The following is a 15,287-nucleotide window of genomic DNA, read 5'->3' as shown; positions in this document are numbered from 1 at the left end:
CGGCAAAAAGCATAGATAAAGTTTAGAGAACTTTAAATCAAGAACTCTATATCTAAAAAGTCACATTTTTGAATACACATTGTGTTCACTATTATAACATATGATGAGAGCATCTTTGCGTGTGTCAGAGTGAGCTAAAATAACACCCATTAGGAAAACATAAAGTCTAGTCAGCAGAACACCAACTCTTTAGTGATGCTGTTTTTAAGTAGTATTAGGAAAAAAAGCTGTGGCATTATGCATTGACTCAAAAAAGCAAACAATTCTTGGTGGGTAATAGAGATACAACACATTCAACAAGTCAGTTATTTTTAATGTATGATTGTTTTGACCACGGTTAACAACTCTGTGCTAAACCCACAAACTCATCAGTAATGTTAACTGTATAGACAACTAATCACATCCACAGTCAGCCCCCAGCCAGCTAGCACACATCCCAATCCGCACTTAACTCCAGTTCTGAGGATACCGGCAGTTTACGAACCGTCAGGAAACAGATCAGGCCACACGCGTCAGAACAGCGGCCATTTGTAACGTTACACCTTCACTTTAGCCATCTTTAGAGTTAGCTAATTTAGCGAGAAAGAAAACAGGAATAAGACACCAAAAGGACTAATACTAATAAAAATTATTTAAAGATGTAGTCGCATTGGATCTGGACAGGAAGGATAACTCGGGAGTTGGAAGGGGTGGTGTCGCGATTCTGCCTTCTCACTCCGTGAAACAGGTTCATGGAGTGTCACAATACGGTTTTATTTTCCATATTCTTTACAGCCTATAAACATGCATCATCATTCTTGCTGGTGAGCTGTGAGCTCTGTTATTGTTAGGTCTCCCTCTCCCTGTCTTTCTCTCTGTGTATTTTTTTATTTTCTCTTGGTCCTGGGATGCTTTTCCATGTCCCAGTGTATTGTTGTTAATTGTTAAATATAAATAAATGAAAAAATATAATCACAAAACAAATGCATCATAATTTCCCAGCAGTCTCTCTGAGAAAATGGCTTGGAGGTACATCAAGTGAATGATTATCATATCTCTGACTTTAATATGTTGGGCATGCACCTTTATTTGGGGGTTAGACAATGCTAGCCAAGTCTTAAAGTACAGTGCCTTGCGAAAGTATTCGGGCCCCTTGAACTTTTCAACCTTGACACATTTCAGGCTTCAAACATAAAGATATAACATTTTATTTTTGTGAAGAATCACCAACAAGTGGGACACAATTGTGAAGTGGAACGAAATCTATTGGATATTTTAAACTTTTTAAGCAAATAAAAAAATGAAAAGTGGTGCGTGCAAAATGATTCGGCCCCTTTACTTTCAGTGCAGCAAACACACTCCAGAAGTTCAGCGAGGATCTCTGAATGATCCAATGTTGTCCTAAATGACTGATGGTGATAAATAGAATCCCCTGTGTGTGATCAAGTCTCTGTATAAAAGCACCTGCTCTGTGATAGTCTCAGGGTTCTGTTGAAAGCGCAGAGAGCATCATGAAGACCAAGGAACCCACCAGGCAGGTCCGTAATACTGTTGGAGAAGTTTAAAGGGATTAGGATACAAAAAGATTTCCAAGCTTTAAACATCCCAAGGAGCAATGTGCAAGCGATCATTTGAAATGGAAGGAGTATCAGACCACTGCAAATCTACCAAGACCTGGCCGTCCCTGTAAACTTTCAGCTCGACAAGGAGAAGACTGATCAGAGATGCAGCCAAGAGGCCCATGATCACTCTGGATGAACTGCAGAGAACTACAGCTGAGGTGGAGGGAGTCTGTCCATAGGACAACAATCAGTCGTACACTGCACAAATCTGGCCTTCAGGAAGAGTGGCAAGAAGAAAGCCATTTCTCAAAGATATCCATAAAAAGTCTTGTCTAAAGTTTGCCACAAGCCACCTGGGAGACACACCAAACATGTGAAGAAGGTGCTCTGGTCAGATGAAACCAAAATCGAACTTTTGGCCACACATGCAAAACGATATGTTTGGCGTAAAAGCAACACAGCTCATCACCCTCAACACACCATCCCACTGTCAAACATGGTGGGGGCAGCATCCTGGTTTGGGCCTGCTTTCTCAGCGGGACAGGGAGATGGTAAAAAATTGAGTGGAAGATGGATGCAGCCAAATACAGGACCGTCTGGATGAAAACCTGTGGAGTCTGCAAAAGACCTGAAACTGGGACGGAGATTTATCTTCCAACAAGACAATGATCCCAAACATACAGCACAAATCTACAAAGGAATGGTTACAAATAAACGTATCCAGGTGTTAGAATGGCCAAGTCAAAGTCCAGACCTGAATCCAATCGAGAATCTGTGGAAAGAACTGAAACTGCTGTTCACAAACGCTCTACATCCAACCTCACTGAGCTCGAGCTGTTTTGCAAGGAAGAATGGGCAAGAATTTCAGTCTCTCGATGTGCAAAACTGATAGAGACATACCCCAAGCGACTTGCAGCTGGAATCGCAGCAAAAGGTGGCTCTACAAAGTATTAACGCAAGGGGGCCGAATAATTTTGCACGCACCACTTTAAAATCCGAATAGATTTCGTTCCACTTCAAAATTGTGTCCCACTTGTTGGTGATTCTTCACAAAAAATAAATTTTTTATGTCTTTATGTTTGAAGCCTGAAATGTGTCAAAAGGTTGAAAAGTTCAAGGGGGCCAAATACTTTTGCAAGGCACTGTAAAGCCATAAGGGCAAGCAACTCTTTGTTGCTGTGACTGATCAGAAATTAGCAAGTAGCAATTGATTAAATGTTTACGAGCAGGGATCCAGCTGCTGCTACTTAAATATCCAGTTCCCTAGTGACCTCACTTGCAAATTTGCATATGAAAATACGTACGTGCCCTTTCATTGTATGAAAAGCACTGTGATTATCAGACTTGTTTGAATTAAACAGAATTAAATACAATAAAAGTATGTTCACTGGTATAAAAATACATATTAATTTGCTATCAAGTTAATTGGAGGTCTGAACTCTAGAAAGTCAATTCACCAAAATTTCAAAAAAACTAATTTTCTCACTTACCTGTACTGGTATCTAACTATGCAGATACTTTTTTATTTTTTTTTTTTAAAGTTTTAAGATATATATTTGTGATATGTACTATCGAGATCTAATATAACGGAGGTGAATGTAATTTGCTTTTGGTGGTCACACAATTTAAAATTTGCATTTGAAAAATTCAATTTATTGGGGTGTACCTTTGGAATACTCTGTGGAGCTTTTGATTGCTGGTAGTGCTATGGATCAATGTTTTTATGAGGTGGTGCCCATTTTTTTTGCAATGCTATGTGGGTACCCATTTTGTTTGCATCTCTATATTTGCTATTCAAAATATTCAAGAATAGGCTTTGAAAACTCATTTAGCTTTCTAGTATATACATAATGCATCTTGGTGAGAAACACTAAATGTAAAGAAAACTGCACAGAGCACAGAGCACATTTAATGAGAACAAGGCTGTGAAGGCAGAAGGCAGCAGAGAGAGCTGAGATCACACTCAATATACTGAACGTTAATTAGATTTATGTCATCACCACAGCTTTCTCCAAGGACCTTAAGGTGCATTGTGGTTTTACTTACGCTCAGCAATGATCATGGGTGGGTAGAACAGAAAGTATCCAACCAGCTCGGCGGTCAGCTGGTTGAGAAGGCCGCTGGAGATCGTCCCGTTGAGAATGGCACCCTGGTTCTTCACCACATACACCAGTGAGACTGATGGAGAGCCTGGGTCCTGGGATACACTTTGGATCTGAGGTTAAAAACATTTTTGTTCAATATGCAAATGATTATTCAAACAAACACATAAACAGGCAGCAGTGGTTAATTGACACATTTACAAAGAAATATCTAACGGTATCATGCCAAATGTCTATGAATGCATAACATAGCTCTAGAGACAGTATAACACTTTGAATGAAATGTGACTGGAATCCGCATTCAGCGCAAAGTTCTACAAATACTACAGGACCCCAGGACCCCTGCCAACACCTTCGTAATAACTCTCCCCTCAGGAAGAAGACTCAGGGCCATCAAAACCAAGATGTCCTGTTTCCTCAACAGCCCTTACTGCAGAACAATCAAAATATTAAATGGCTCCCCAACTCAGCACCAACGTTTTAAAAACAAAACAAAGTTTGCACTTACTAATATTGTACATTAAAGCAACAGACATTTTAATCTGTACAGACTGTTGATATCTTTCATCTATGGCTCTATGTAATGTTTTATGTGGTGGGGGTTTTGTATTATGTGTTTTTATTTCTTATTAACACACAATTAATAATTAATCTTAACTGATATGTTTTGATTGTCTGTTCTGACATGTGCACACTGAGGCAAAATTTAAACAACAAAGTTGAATTGCAATATAAGACTGAATCTACTGATAATGAGTCTAATGATCATAGATGATGATATGACATATGAGGAATTCCCATCCGACTCCTCCATGAGTGTTAATATTTCAGAGGATGAATTATGAATGGACCCTATATCTGCCTCTGCTTGCTGAGACCTACTTTATGATTATGATGGTATGTGCATGTTTATCCTGCCCTCATGACAGTATCTCGGCAGTCAAAGAGAAAGAGATGGAAAGTGAGAGAGAGAAAGATGCAGAGAACAAAAGGAGGAAAAATAGCTGAAACTGTAAACTAATGAGCTTTGATTGTTGATATTAAAACATTGTAGCCATTGTCACTCCATCCTTTAAGTGTAACCTGCTATCACACCTTTTTGACTGTTTGACTGTGTGACCTTTTATTTAATAATTACAGAGCAATGTTCAATGTTTTGTGTTAACTTACAGTAAAGCAGTTTCACTGTGAAAGAGCAACAGTATGATCACAATAGAACTTTATTGTTCACATTAGCCTGCATACCATGAAAAATGTATATAAGACATACTTGACTGTTTGCGTTTTGCACTAATAATACCCTTCATAAACCCATGTAGTACCTCCACAGTGAGCTTGTTGTAGGTCTCCAGCACTTTGTCTTGAGCCTCGTCAAAGGCGTTTTCTAGCCTCTGCTCCAAAATCTGGACAAAACTGCAGGAGTAGATGTTATCTGTTGGGCCGACGAATCGCAGCACTGGGGAGGAGATCGAAAATTATATTTAATTCGTATTGAAAGTACGGAAGCACATAGCATTCACAACAGAAAAAGGTAGACACCTTATCTCGTATTTATTAGTAATTATCTCAAAATTATGAAATTCAAATCTTATATTTATGAGATCCGGATCTCAAAATTTTGAGAAAATAGTAGTTATGAATCATCGCTAGCCTAGGCTACAGGACACAACAGTGGTAAATGGTGGCACTTTTGCATTAAGAAAGACATTAAAGAAGAAAGAAAAAGAAGAAGAAAGAACTATTTTCGTTTTGTAAAGGACAAAAATCATATTTGTTGTTTTTGGAAGTCACACATTCTTCCAAAGTGGATGCAGCTTTTTGGATCAATTTGTGTGGAGATAGACTTGTATTCAGCCACGGCTCTAACCAATCTGGAGGTGTAGTGATCAGCTTTAACAAGCTCCCTGGAAAAATTATGAATCATCGAGCTGATGAAGATGGACGCTGTTTGATGGTGGTAAGGTTGGAAGTCTATTTTTTTATGGTAACCAGTGTTTATGGCTGTAACAATAATTTACGAAACAAAAAAAACTGATATATAATATTACAAATGTGATTTACATCTCAGTAGGAGGTGACTGGAACATGACCCCAGATAGAATGCCGCCTGGGTTAAGGAAAATACAATTAATTACATAGGAGAAAGTTTTATAATAGATAACAATCTGACTGGTGCATAGAGAATTTAATCCCAGGGTTAAACATAATTTATGGTTTAAGCCTAATGGTGGAACCAAATCTAGAATGGACTATTGGTTGGTAAGGGATCATTTTTGACATGTGTCGCACAAACTAAAATCTCTTTCTAACAATACCACTATCTGATAATTGTTCATGATGTAATTTTGAAACTCACAGTGAGGGAAATCAGAAGCATAGAGTTTAATTCCATAATGCTACAAAATAAAGAATATTGCATTAAGGTTATATACACTTTGAGGGATAATGAAAAGGATGATGCAATTGAAAGTAATATTGGTAAATGGGAATTTACTAAATTTAAGATTAGATAATTCACAATACATTTTTACCACAAAATTAACAGGAAAAAATGGATTGAGAAAGGAGAAAATAATTCTTTGTATTTTAGTTGTTTAGAAGAACATAGACAACAGTGAAACTCAATCACAAGCTAATGTTAAATGGTCTGTACAAAGCAAAAAAAGAAAATGTTTTAATTTTACTTTAAAGTGTACTCCTCAAAACATGCTGGCATAAAGGTTTTCTGATAAACTCAAGCATGTTATCCCATGAATTGATAAGTCCATTAAGAATAGGCGAGTCAGATCATAGAATTAAAGTGTTGGATTCAGTTAATCTCAATATGACGTTAAACAAATCTCCAGGGTCAGATGGATTTACGACCAATTTCTATGAGTTCTTTTGGAAAGATGTAAGAAATATGTCATTCAAAGCTTTAAAGTAATGTATAAAGATGAAAGACCTGATGTCAAATATGAAAGAAAGATAAATCACCCTGATTCCTAAATCTGATAAAGACAAAAGATTATTAGATAATTTGAGACTAATTACATTGTTAAATACTGACTATAAATTACTCTCTGGCGTTCTTGCCACTCGGCTGAAGGAAGGTATTTTCACCATAATAATTTAGACACAATCTGGATTTTGAAAGGAAGGTTACAATAACATGAGACTTGTTTTAGATTTACTTGAGTACAACAATATTATTCAAGAAAGTGGGTATATTTTTAGATTTTTATAAAGCATTCAATTTTGTTGAACATCCCTTTATACTGAAAACTTTGCATCACTTTGGATTTGGGGAAAATGGATTGATATAACTGGAATGATGTATAATGGAATCAATAGTTCTGTAGCTCTTGGCCCTTGTCCAAGATTCAGCAGCTCTCTACTACTATTCACAATTGTATCAGAAATATAATCCAGTTTGATCAACTGATCACATTAAACGGTTAAATGCGAGTGATAAATAACATAAAAAGTAAGTAAAATAATAAGTCAACTGGCAGATGACAAAGTACTGTAGTAGTAGACAGAGTCATGTAAGAAGGTGTGCAATGTAAAGTGTATAAAGAAGCTTGAGTATGTATACTTTGTGGTTTTAAGCCTGTGTTCAAATATTGCATAATTATTATTATTTACAGTTTAAATAGTTTGATGCAAGTACCAACAACAATAATCAGATGTTAAAACACACTGAAGCACTGAGAAAGACCTGGGGAAAGAGACATGATTAAGAAGTTCTACAACAATCTACTCAAGCAAGCTGTATCTGGAATCTCTATCTGGGTCTGTGATTTTGGTATTTAAAGTATTACTCTCAATAGATGTTTCCTGCGTGGCTGGGCTGATGAATTTAAAAGTGTAACAGAAAGAAAAGATTATCGCCACTATCAAGAATAAGAACAACTAAAAGAGTAGGTGTCTGTCAGCGTCACAAAGTTCCGCAGTGTGGAGGAACAAGGTAAACAATATTGACTCCATCATCTATCTTTCTCCACTCTGTTTTAAAAACCTCTAAAAGGACTGGGATAAGAGAGATGGACATAATGGAACATTATTCTGACCTAAATTCAAACGTTGGTGCTTATGAGCACAGGCTACGTCTTCAAAAGGAAAAGAGACTCTACATCCTTTCCTAGTCTCATAGTCGGCAACACATTGCAGACACAAACAGTGTTGACCCAGTTGATAATCTTATGCAAATTGTGCTGTGGATGGTGAACTGGCATGTATTTATGTTTTTTTGAGCTGAACAAGCCAGAAATGGATTTAAATTTTTGGGTCCAAAATATTTCCACTCTATACCAAGCTGCACACTAACATGGGAGCAGCCTTAACTGCAGTATACATCAAGCTACAAGGAATTGATATGTAGTTTGGCCATTTACCACACTTCAGTTGTTCAGCTTCAACTTTGTGTATTTGTGTGCTGCTACGCTTTAGAGGGTGACAATTTTTTGGGACTCCCGCGGGTCACCTGAGTCCCGCGGAACGGTAGTCAATCTCACTGTTGGTAATGTAATAGGAACAGATAGAACATTGAAATCAACGGGAGAGGGCGGTGTGTTGCTTTGCTTAGACTTTATAATAAGCAGACGAGGCGTATTTGCTGGTTGAACATACTTTACTCAACAGCTTTCATCGAACAACGCTGCTGTACTACCCGCATGGCTACTACTGTTTCAATTCCTGCCTCCGGCTTCCACTACCGTGGCATGCTGGGTAATGGAGTTCTTAACCCAATGTACCAAACATACATCTTTCCCCCTTTAATAAAACAATCTTTACCTCTATAACTAAATAACATTACCCCGTAGAACATAGCCATCTTCAAGTTTTTAACTATACATGTAAACAAATGTTTCAGTTAAACTTTTTTTTTTTTTTTTTTTCATCTTAAAGGTCCATGTTGCATTTTGCTCCTCCAAATAAACTAAATAAACTTTAGCAACTTCAATCAACCGTTTAGGTGCTGAACTGTCTCTTAGGTCTAGCCTGCACTCCAGCAGCTGGCATTTCGACAGTTTGGAAGGTGTCAACAGTGGTGGTGCAGACGCTGCTGTGAGACCACTGTAGTTAGCTCATAGATTCAGCTGTGTCCGCTGAACTGTTCCTGTGCGTTAGTGCTCCAGACAGCGTGTAGTGAAGATCCGTGCGGTTCTCCTCAAGAAACCTCATTCTCCGTCTGGATCCTGTAGGAGCGTGGAGCAACTTCCTCCTCCACCTGTCCCTTTAGTCTCATGTGCCGTAGAGATGTCACTGAGACGCACCATGTCTCCAGGCTTCAGCATCGGTAATTGATTTGCCGTTCGATCAAACCAATATTTTTGTTTCGCTTTCTGTTCCTCCTTTACTTTTCTGACTTTATGAGCACTTTTTGGCGTCAGCAGGTCTTCATTTATTGGTAGGTTAGAGCGAATGCGTCTACCCATCAGCACTTGGGCTGGTGATAGCCCGTTCTGTAGAGGTGCACTCCTATAGATCAGTAAACTTTTCTGAAAGTCATCTCTGTCCTGTGCTTTTTTCATCATGCTTTTCACTGTTTTCACTGAGCTTTCTGCTAAGCCGTTGGACTTGGGATAGGTGGGACTCGACGTAGAGTGTTGAAACCCCCATTCTTTGGCAAAGGCAGCAAACTCGCTGCTGGAAAACTGAGGCCCATTGTCCGAAAACACTTCACATGGGACACCATGTCTGGCGAAGACAGCTTTGAGGTAGCTGATGACTGCCTTGCTTGATATTGACTGCAGCGCTCCAACTTCTGGTAATTTGAAAAGTAGTCAGTGACCACTATGTAACTTTTCCATTACAGTCAAATAGGTCAGTTCCAACTTGTAGTAAGGTCGTGGGGCACGGATGATGTAATCCGGCGTCAGCTTGTTGTTTTGGCCTGGGATGCGACAAAGTTCACATGACGCTATTGTCTGGCTGATATCTTGGTTGATTCTCGGCCAGTAAATTACTTCTCTTGCGTCGTTTACACTTGACTTCTCCGGTGGCCTTCGTGTATCTTTTGGAGCATTTTGTTATCGTAGTGGACGAAATAACAAACTTGCTCCCTTCAACACTAAGTCATCACCACAGTGAACTCGGCTCTGCAGTCCAGTAGCTTTAGTTCATGGGGCAATCCTTTGTTTTCAGGCCATCCTTTCTGTATCGCAAGCTGAGTCTTTCATAGTTTCGTCAGCATTGTCTCTCTTCTTATTGTTCTGTTCTGTCAGCTGTTACTGGCAGTTTGTCACAATCATGTCCACGTATGCCTGTATTCTGATTGCTCGCTGTCTCGTACGTTCCCCTTTATCCACTGGTCTAGACAAGGTGTCGGCGGTGTACATGTATTTCCTTTGTATATATCATGTGCACGTATATTTTTGCAGCCTGATTAGCATGGCGTGATCCGCACAGGAAGTCATTCAGAGGTTTGGACATGATGGACACCAGAGGTTTATGGTCAGTTTCTACTTCAAAAGCTTGACCATAGACATATTGGTGAAAGCGTTCACAGCATACATGCTTGCTAATAGCTCCTTTCAATTTGAGCTACCTGGCCGCGCTTGTCAAGGTCTGGACGCATAGGGACAGGTAGCCACTGCTCGTCGTATTGCTGCAGCAGCAACGCTCCCAGGCCGTACTGTGACGCATCTGCTGAGATTCTTGTTTCTTTTCTGGGTCATAAAACTTAACACGGGTCTGTGTCAGAGTCTCTTTCAGTTTCACAAAACATTTCCCTGCTATGAGACCAGATCCATTCATTCTTCTGTTCAAGAAGACTCCTGAGAGGTGCTGACTGCGCTGACAACTGTGGGAGAACTTGGCCGATAGGTGACATTCCCAGAAAACGTCTGACCTCATCTTTGTTGTTTGGTCTTTCCATGTGTTGATTGCTGACGTTTTTTCCGGGTCAGAGCTTCACTCCCCTTCACTGACAACATCTCCCACAAAGGTAAGTGTTTTCACTCCAAAATCAACATTATCTTTGTTAAGTTTCAGATCACTTCCCTTGTCTTGTCTAAAACTTGTCTCAGTCTTTCGTCATGTTCTTTTCGATTCGACCCCCAGACTATGATGTCATCCATCATTGTCTCCACTCCTGGTATGTGCTCGAAGATCATGGTGTATAGTCTTATGGTGAATTCAGGTGCTGACAAGATACCATACGGCAGCAGAAGAAACCTGTACTCGCCCTCAGGTGTATTGAATGTGCACAGTTTCGAACTCTCCTGTCCAGCCTCAGCTGCCAGAACCCTGACGAAGCGTCTAGTTTACTGAACCATTTAGCTCCCGCAAACTGTGCCATGATTTCTTTCTGTTGGTAACTTAAAGTGTTCCCTTTTTTACGCTTTGTTCAGTCCCTTGGGTCCAAGCACGTTCTCAGAGCACCTGTTTTCTTTTGCAAACAAACAGCGAGCTGAACATTCAGTTGGTTCGTCTATTTTCTTGATGACCTCCATTTTTCCATGCGCGCTACTCCTCTTCACGTTTACTACGCAGCGCAAAAGGAATTTTCCTGCAAGGATGCACAACAGGAGGCACACTTTTATCCACACGTATTTGTGTTCTCCAGGTAGACATCCAAGTCCTTCGAAACAGTCCTTATACTCTCCATAAGTGAGTCATGGTCATTGCAGTATCTGATGTCACAAACAAACACTCTTTTAACCAGATTGAGCTTTGTACAGTCTTGAGACCAGAATTGGTTGTGCACTCGTATCCACGATCAGCAGCAATGTCTATCGCTGGCCTCTGGGTTTAAAGGTTGCGATGCATCCGCCTTAACAGGAACCCGTTCTCCAGTGTATCCGTCACTTTGTTTTTATAGGATGAATTTTACTTTTCACTGTCCATTTTTATGGTCTTCAAAAGATAACAGGTTTACATGGCACTGTATCAACTTGAACGGTATTATCGTCTCATTCACCTCTATTGGCACAATCCATTCTCTTTTTCTGTTTTATGGGCACGTACCACATCTACGATGAACCTCATCCTCTCTTCATCCTCACCAACTGGTGAATTTCTGTTTAAAAGCTGACTTGCACATTGCATAGTGATTGCTTCTTCCACATTTGTTACCAGGATTCCATAGGCAGGACATGATTTTGGCTTGTGGCTGCCTCCAATTTACCACACTTTGAATTCTTCAGTTTCTCTTTCTGATCTTTTTGTTTGGTAAATGTTGTCTTTTTCCTCAGCTCTTTTGTACTGCAGCACTGTGTTTCACCTCTCCGAAGCTTTTTGCTTGTGCTCGAGTGGTTTCCGCTGCTCTGCACATAGTGACACACTTGTCTAGTGTAAGTCCAGTCTCTCTGAGCAGTCTTTTCTAAGTGCATTATCCACTGTGCCACAAAAAAACCGTCTCTCACTAGTGAATCTCTCAGGGTGCCAAATTCACATGTTTGCTTAGTATGTGAAGCTCTGCTAAGTACTGGTCAAAAGGATTCCTTGCTTTTGAATGGGTGAAAAACTTATACTCTCAAATGTCACATTCTGACTAGGCACGAAGTATCTCAAACTTTGTCATTAGATCTGCTAATGTCAGATTAGCTTCATCCAGCTGAAAGCTATTATATATGTCCAAAGCATCTTCTCCATAACGCAAAAGGATGTGAGCTTTCAATTTTTCGTCCTCACCCCCTGCTCGCTTGTGCTAAATATATATTAAATCTTTGTTAAAACGCTTCCAATATCAGCAAGATACCAGTCAGTTGCATGGAAGGGGTGGACTTAGCCTCTCAACTGAACGTCGGGGTATCAGGACTTCCCCAGCCCTCTCTTGTTGCTGGATGTCCTCCAATTCGGGCACAAGATCCTCTTCTACTTGTTCGATCTGTCCCTCGTAGCTGCTCGCGGCCACTTCTGACACCATGTGTTGCTTTGCTTAGACTTTATAATAAGCAGACGAGGCGTATTTGCTGGTTGAACATACTTTACTCAACAGCTTTCATCGAACAACGCTGCTGTACTACCCGCATGGCTACTACTGTTTTTTTCACTTCCTGCCTCCGGCTTCCACTACCGTGGCATGCTGGGTAATGGAGTTCTTAACCCAATGTATCCATAACATCACAGGCGGGAGCGGGAAGGAGTCAAAAGATTTGCAAGGCATTTTGTTTTAGAAAAAAAATAAATTTATAAATAAGAAACTACATAGAGTCATTACTGAATCACAGAGACAAGAGGAAGTTAAGGCTATAATAGGCCTATGTGTGTTGTTAACTCAGCTGCAAAATGCAATAATAGATAGCTATCTTTGGTTTGTCTGAATTCCTGTCAGGTCTACCTGAGCAAAACTGAAACTACTATGTTGTTGCTACGCCACCTTGGGAAACTAAGTGGTGTGATATCTGACTGTTTAAAAGCGTATAGCTTAATACTAGTGAGGTAGTAGTCGGATGAATCAAGTCCATTCATGACGTGGATGGAATAAGTGGAAAAAGGTGCACAAACAACAACAATGCAGGATACTATTTAAAAAATCAGCGACAGAGAAGACAACGCATAGAAGGTTTCCCCAAATCCAGTCTCTCTCCAGACTCAAATACGAAGAAAAAAAACATGCTACAGAGGGGCAACTGAGTCTAATAACCTTAGACAACATAAGGAAGGAAATGGGAGCAGTATGAGATTCAGGAGTCTTTCTTTTGGGATCTCGCAGGACAGGATTTCTTTTTTTGTTGGGGGGCAGTCACATGTTTGGGACATTTTGATGGGCTCAGGATGGGATGGCAGCAACAGTTGATTCCTGTGTCACCCTCTACTGCGTGTCCCTGTGTGTGTAACAAGCATAGTGTGAGCGTGCTGTGCACAAGCTTAGGCGCATTTTACTAATGCACTGTTTACCCTCTGAGGTCTAAGATCCTTTTTAGATATCTTCTTGAATTCTACTTTTAAGAGTATTTGCATATAGGCTGATCCCCATTTGTTTCAAATCAAAATGTTCAGAACAAACTCAGTTTTCTGTATTTTCACGCCCAAAATTGTTCCAGACCAATAATTTGGCCCTAAAGCGGAAATGTTTCTAAAATCTCTTGTGAAAACCTGGGTCTGTCCGAGGTTTCTTCCCAAAGGGAGTTTTTCCTTGCCACTGTTGCACTGTTGCTTGCTCTGGAGGAAACTACTAGAACTGTTGGGTCCTTGTAAATTCTGGAGTGTGGTCTAGACCTACTATATCTGTAAAGTGTCTTGAGATAACTCTTGTTATGAATTGATACTATAAATAAAATTGAATTGAAAACATATATTCAATTGTTTTGGTGATAGAAATTAGTTTATAAAAGTCTTGGGTTCACAAAAGTAGCGTAATATATGAAGAAAATAGTAAATAAATATCTAAAGTTAAATTTTGTAATATTGCTTTTAGAGTAGGAGTGTTGTCAAACATAACTTGGACTCGCCGGTGCGTCTTTTGTCCTCAGAAGGTTAAAATAACTGTGAGATGTTATTGACTTTGACCAGGTTTTTGTTTGACCCCAATGCCCCGATCACTTTCCCCTGCCTCAAGATTTCAAAACGCCAAGAATGCACCTGTACACACCTCACGGTAAGACCAGTTGTTGGGCCTAATGAGCCACATATGAGGCAGATGTTTTTGTTTCTATGGAAGTTCCAAATAAACGAAGAATATAATCAAATGTGATGAAGCACAGTATAGTTATTTCAAACTATTTCTTAAATATATTTTACAGAACAATTACTGTATCGTCCATTACCGTGACATAACATTATATATTGGTAATAGAAGATCTTAGCTATATTGACCACACCTAGTATGTGGTTATATAAAAAAGACCACCCCTACACATGAGTCTAAAATATAATGCCGTAAAAGAAACACATTTCACAACGACTACCTTGTCATTATTATCATTTTTTTGTCATTAATATGGCAAAGGTGTTCACACATCCATTAAACACAGAGAAAAGTAAGCATTCATTTGGAGTCATTTTTCTGTCCACCCTGTGAACATAAGTCAAATATTAACTCACCTTTTTAGTTTTGGTCTCCAATAACTCCTGAGAAAAATATCCTGAGAAAAGCTAAATGTTGCTCTATGTCCACTAGCTTAAACTTTGTGAGCTGTTTGGTGCTCGGCAGGTGTACAGTGGGTTAATTAGAGTTGTTTTACTAAAAACAGCTACCTGATGCTGTTGTAAGAGTGAACCAAAACATTAAAAGGTGCCCTGCCACACATATTACATTACTTTGTGGTAATGTCTGAAGTTCTACAATGGACTCTGTAAAATTTTTTTGTAGGGCAAAATGCCTTGGTTAGATTGTTTCGAGCCATTCTAGGGTGTTATAGAAAGCCTGCAGGAATACTCAGCTCGATTTGTGCCAGTTCTCATTAATATTCAACGAGCTAAGCTGCTTGACTGTGATTGGCTAACAGCTAGCCAATGAGAGCCTGGCTATCAGTATCCTTCACCCAGCAAGCTCATCAATAGTAATGAACTTAGGCAACATGACATCCGACTGACCCGCTTTTGTAATTGGGCTGATTTTGCCGCTTATTTCTTTTTAGTGGCTGGAGCTGACAGAGGAGGTAGCAGTTCATTTTCACATTCACGACATAACACAAACCCTAACATATTTCAAAAATTGCAAGTAAAAAAGGTTTCGTGTAGCAAGGCACCTTTAGGTTTCAGGCCACAAAAA

At 39.6% G+C, this 15,287-nt stretch overlaps 1 protein-coding gene across 2 annotated transcripts in view; it reads right to left on the bottom strand.

Annotated features, from left to right (window-relative positions):
- The window catches only part of kiaa1549la (KIAA1549-like a), a 233,270-nt gene that overhangs the window by 154,651 nt on the left and 63,332 nt on the right, over positions 1–15,287 (bottom strand). For both annotated transcript variants that reach the window (XM_032523275.1, XM_032523276.1), the window contains exons 6-7: positions 4,966–5,099; positions 3,588–3,756 (exon numbers count right to left, since the gene is read on the bottom strand). In XM_032523275.1, the coding sequence (XP_032379166.1) occupies positions 3,588–3,756; positions 4,966–5,099 (303 nt within the window). The remainder of the gene's footprint in view (positions 1–3,587; positions 3,757–4,965; positions 5,100–15,287) is intronic.

The sequence above is a fragment of the Etheostoma spectabile genome, chromosome 8 (genome assembly GCF_008692095.1).
Source record: "Etheostoma spectabile isolate EspeVRDwgs_2016 chromosome 8, UIUC_Espe_1.0, whole genome shotgun sequence".
Classification (NCBI taxonomy): domain Eukaryota; kingdom Metazoa; phylum Chordata; class Actinopteri; order Perciformes; family Percidae; genus Etheostoma; species Etheostoma spectabile.
Note: the sequence above shows the minus strand (reverse complement) of the source record. Positions and strands in the feature narration are given on the sequence as shown.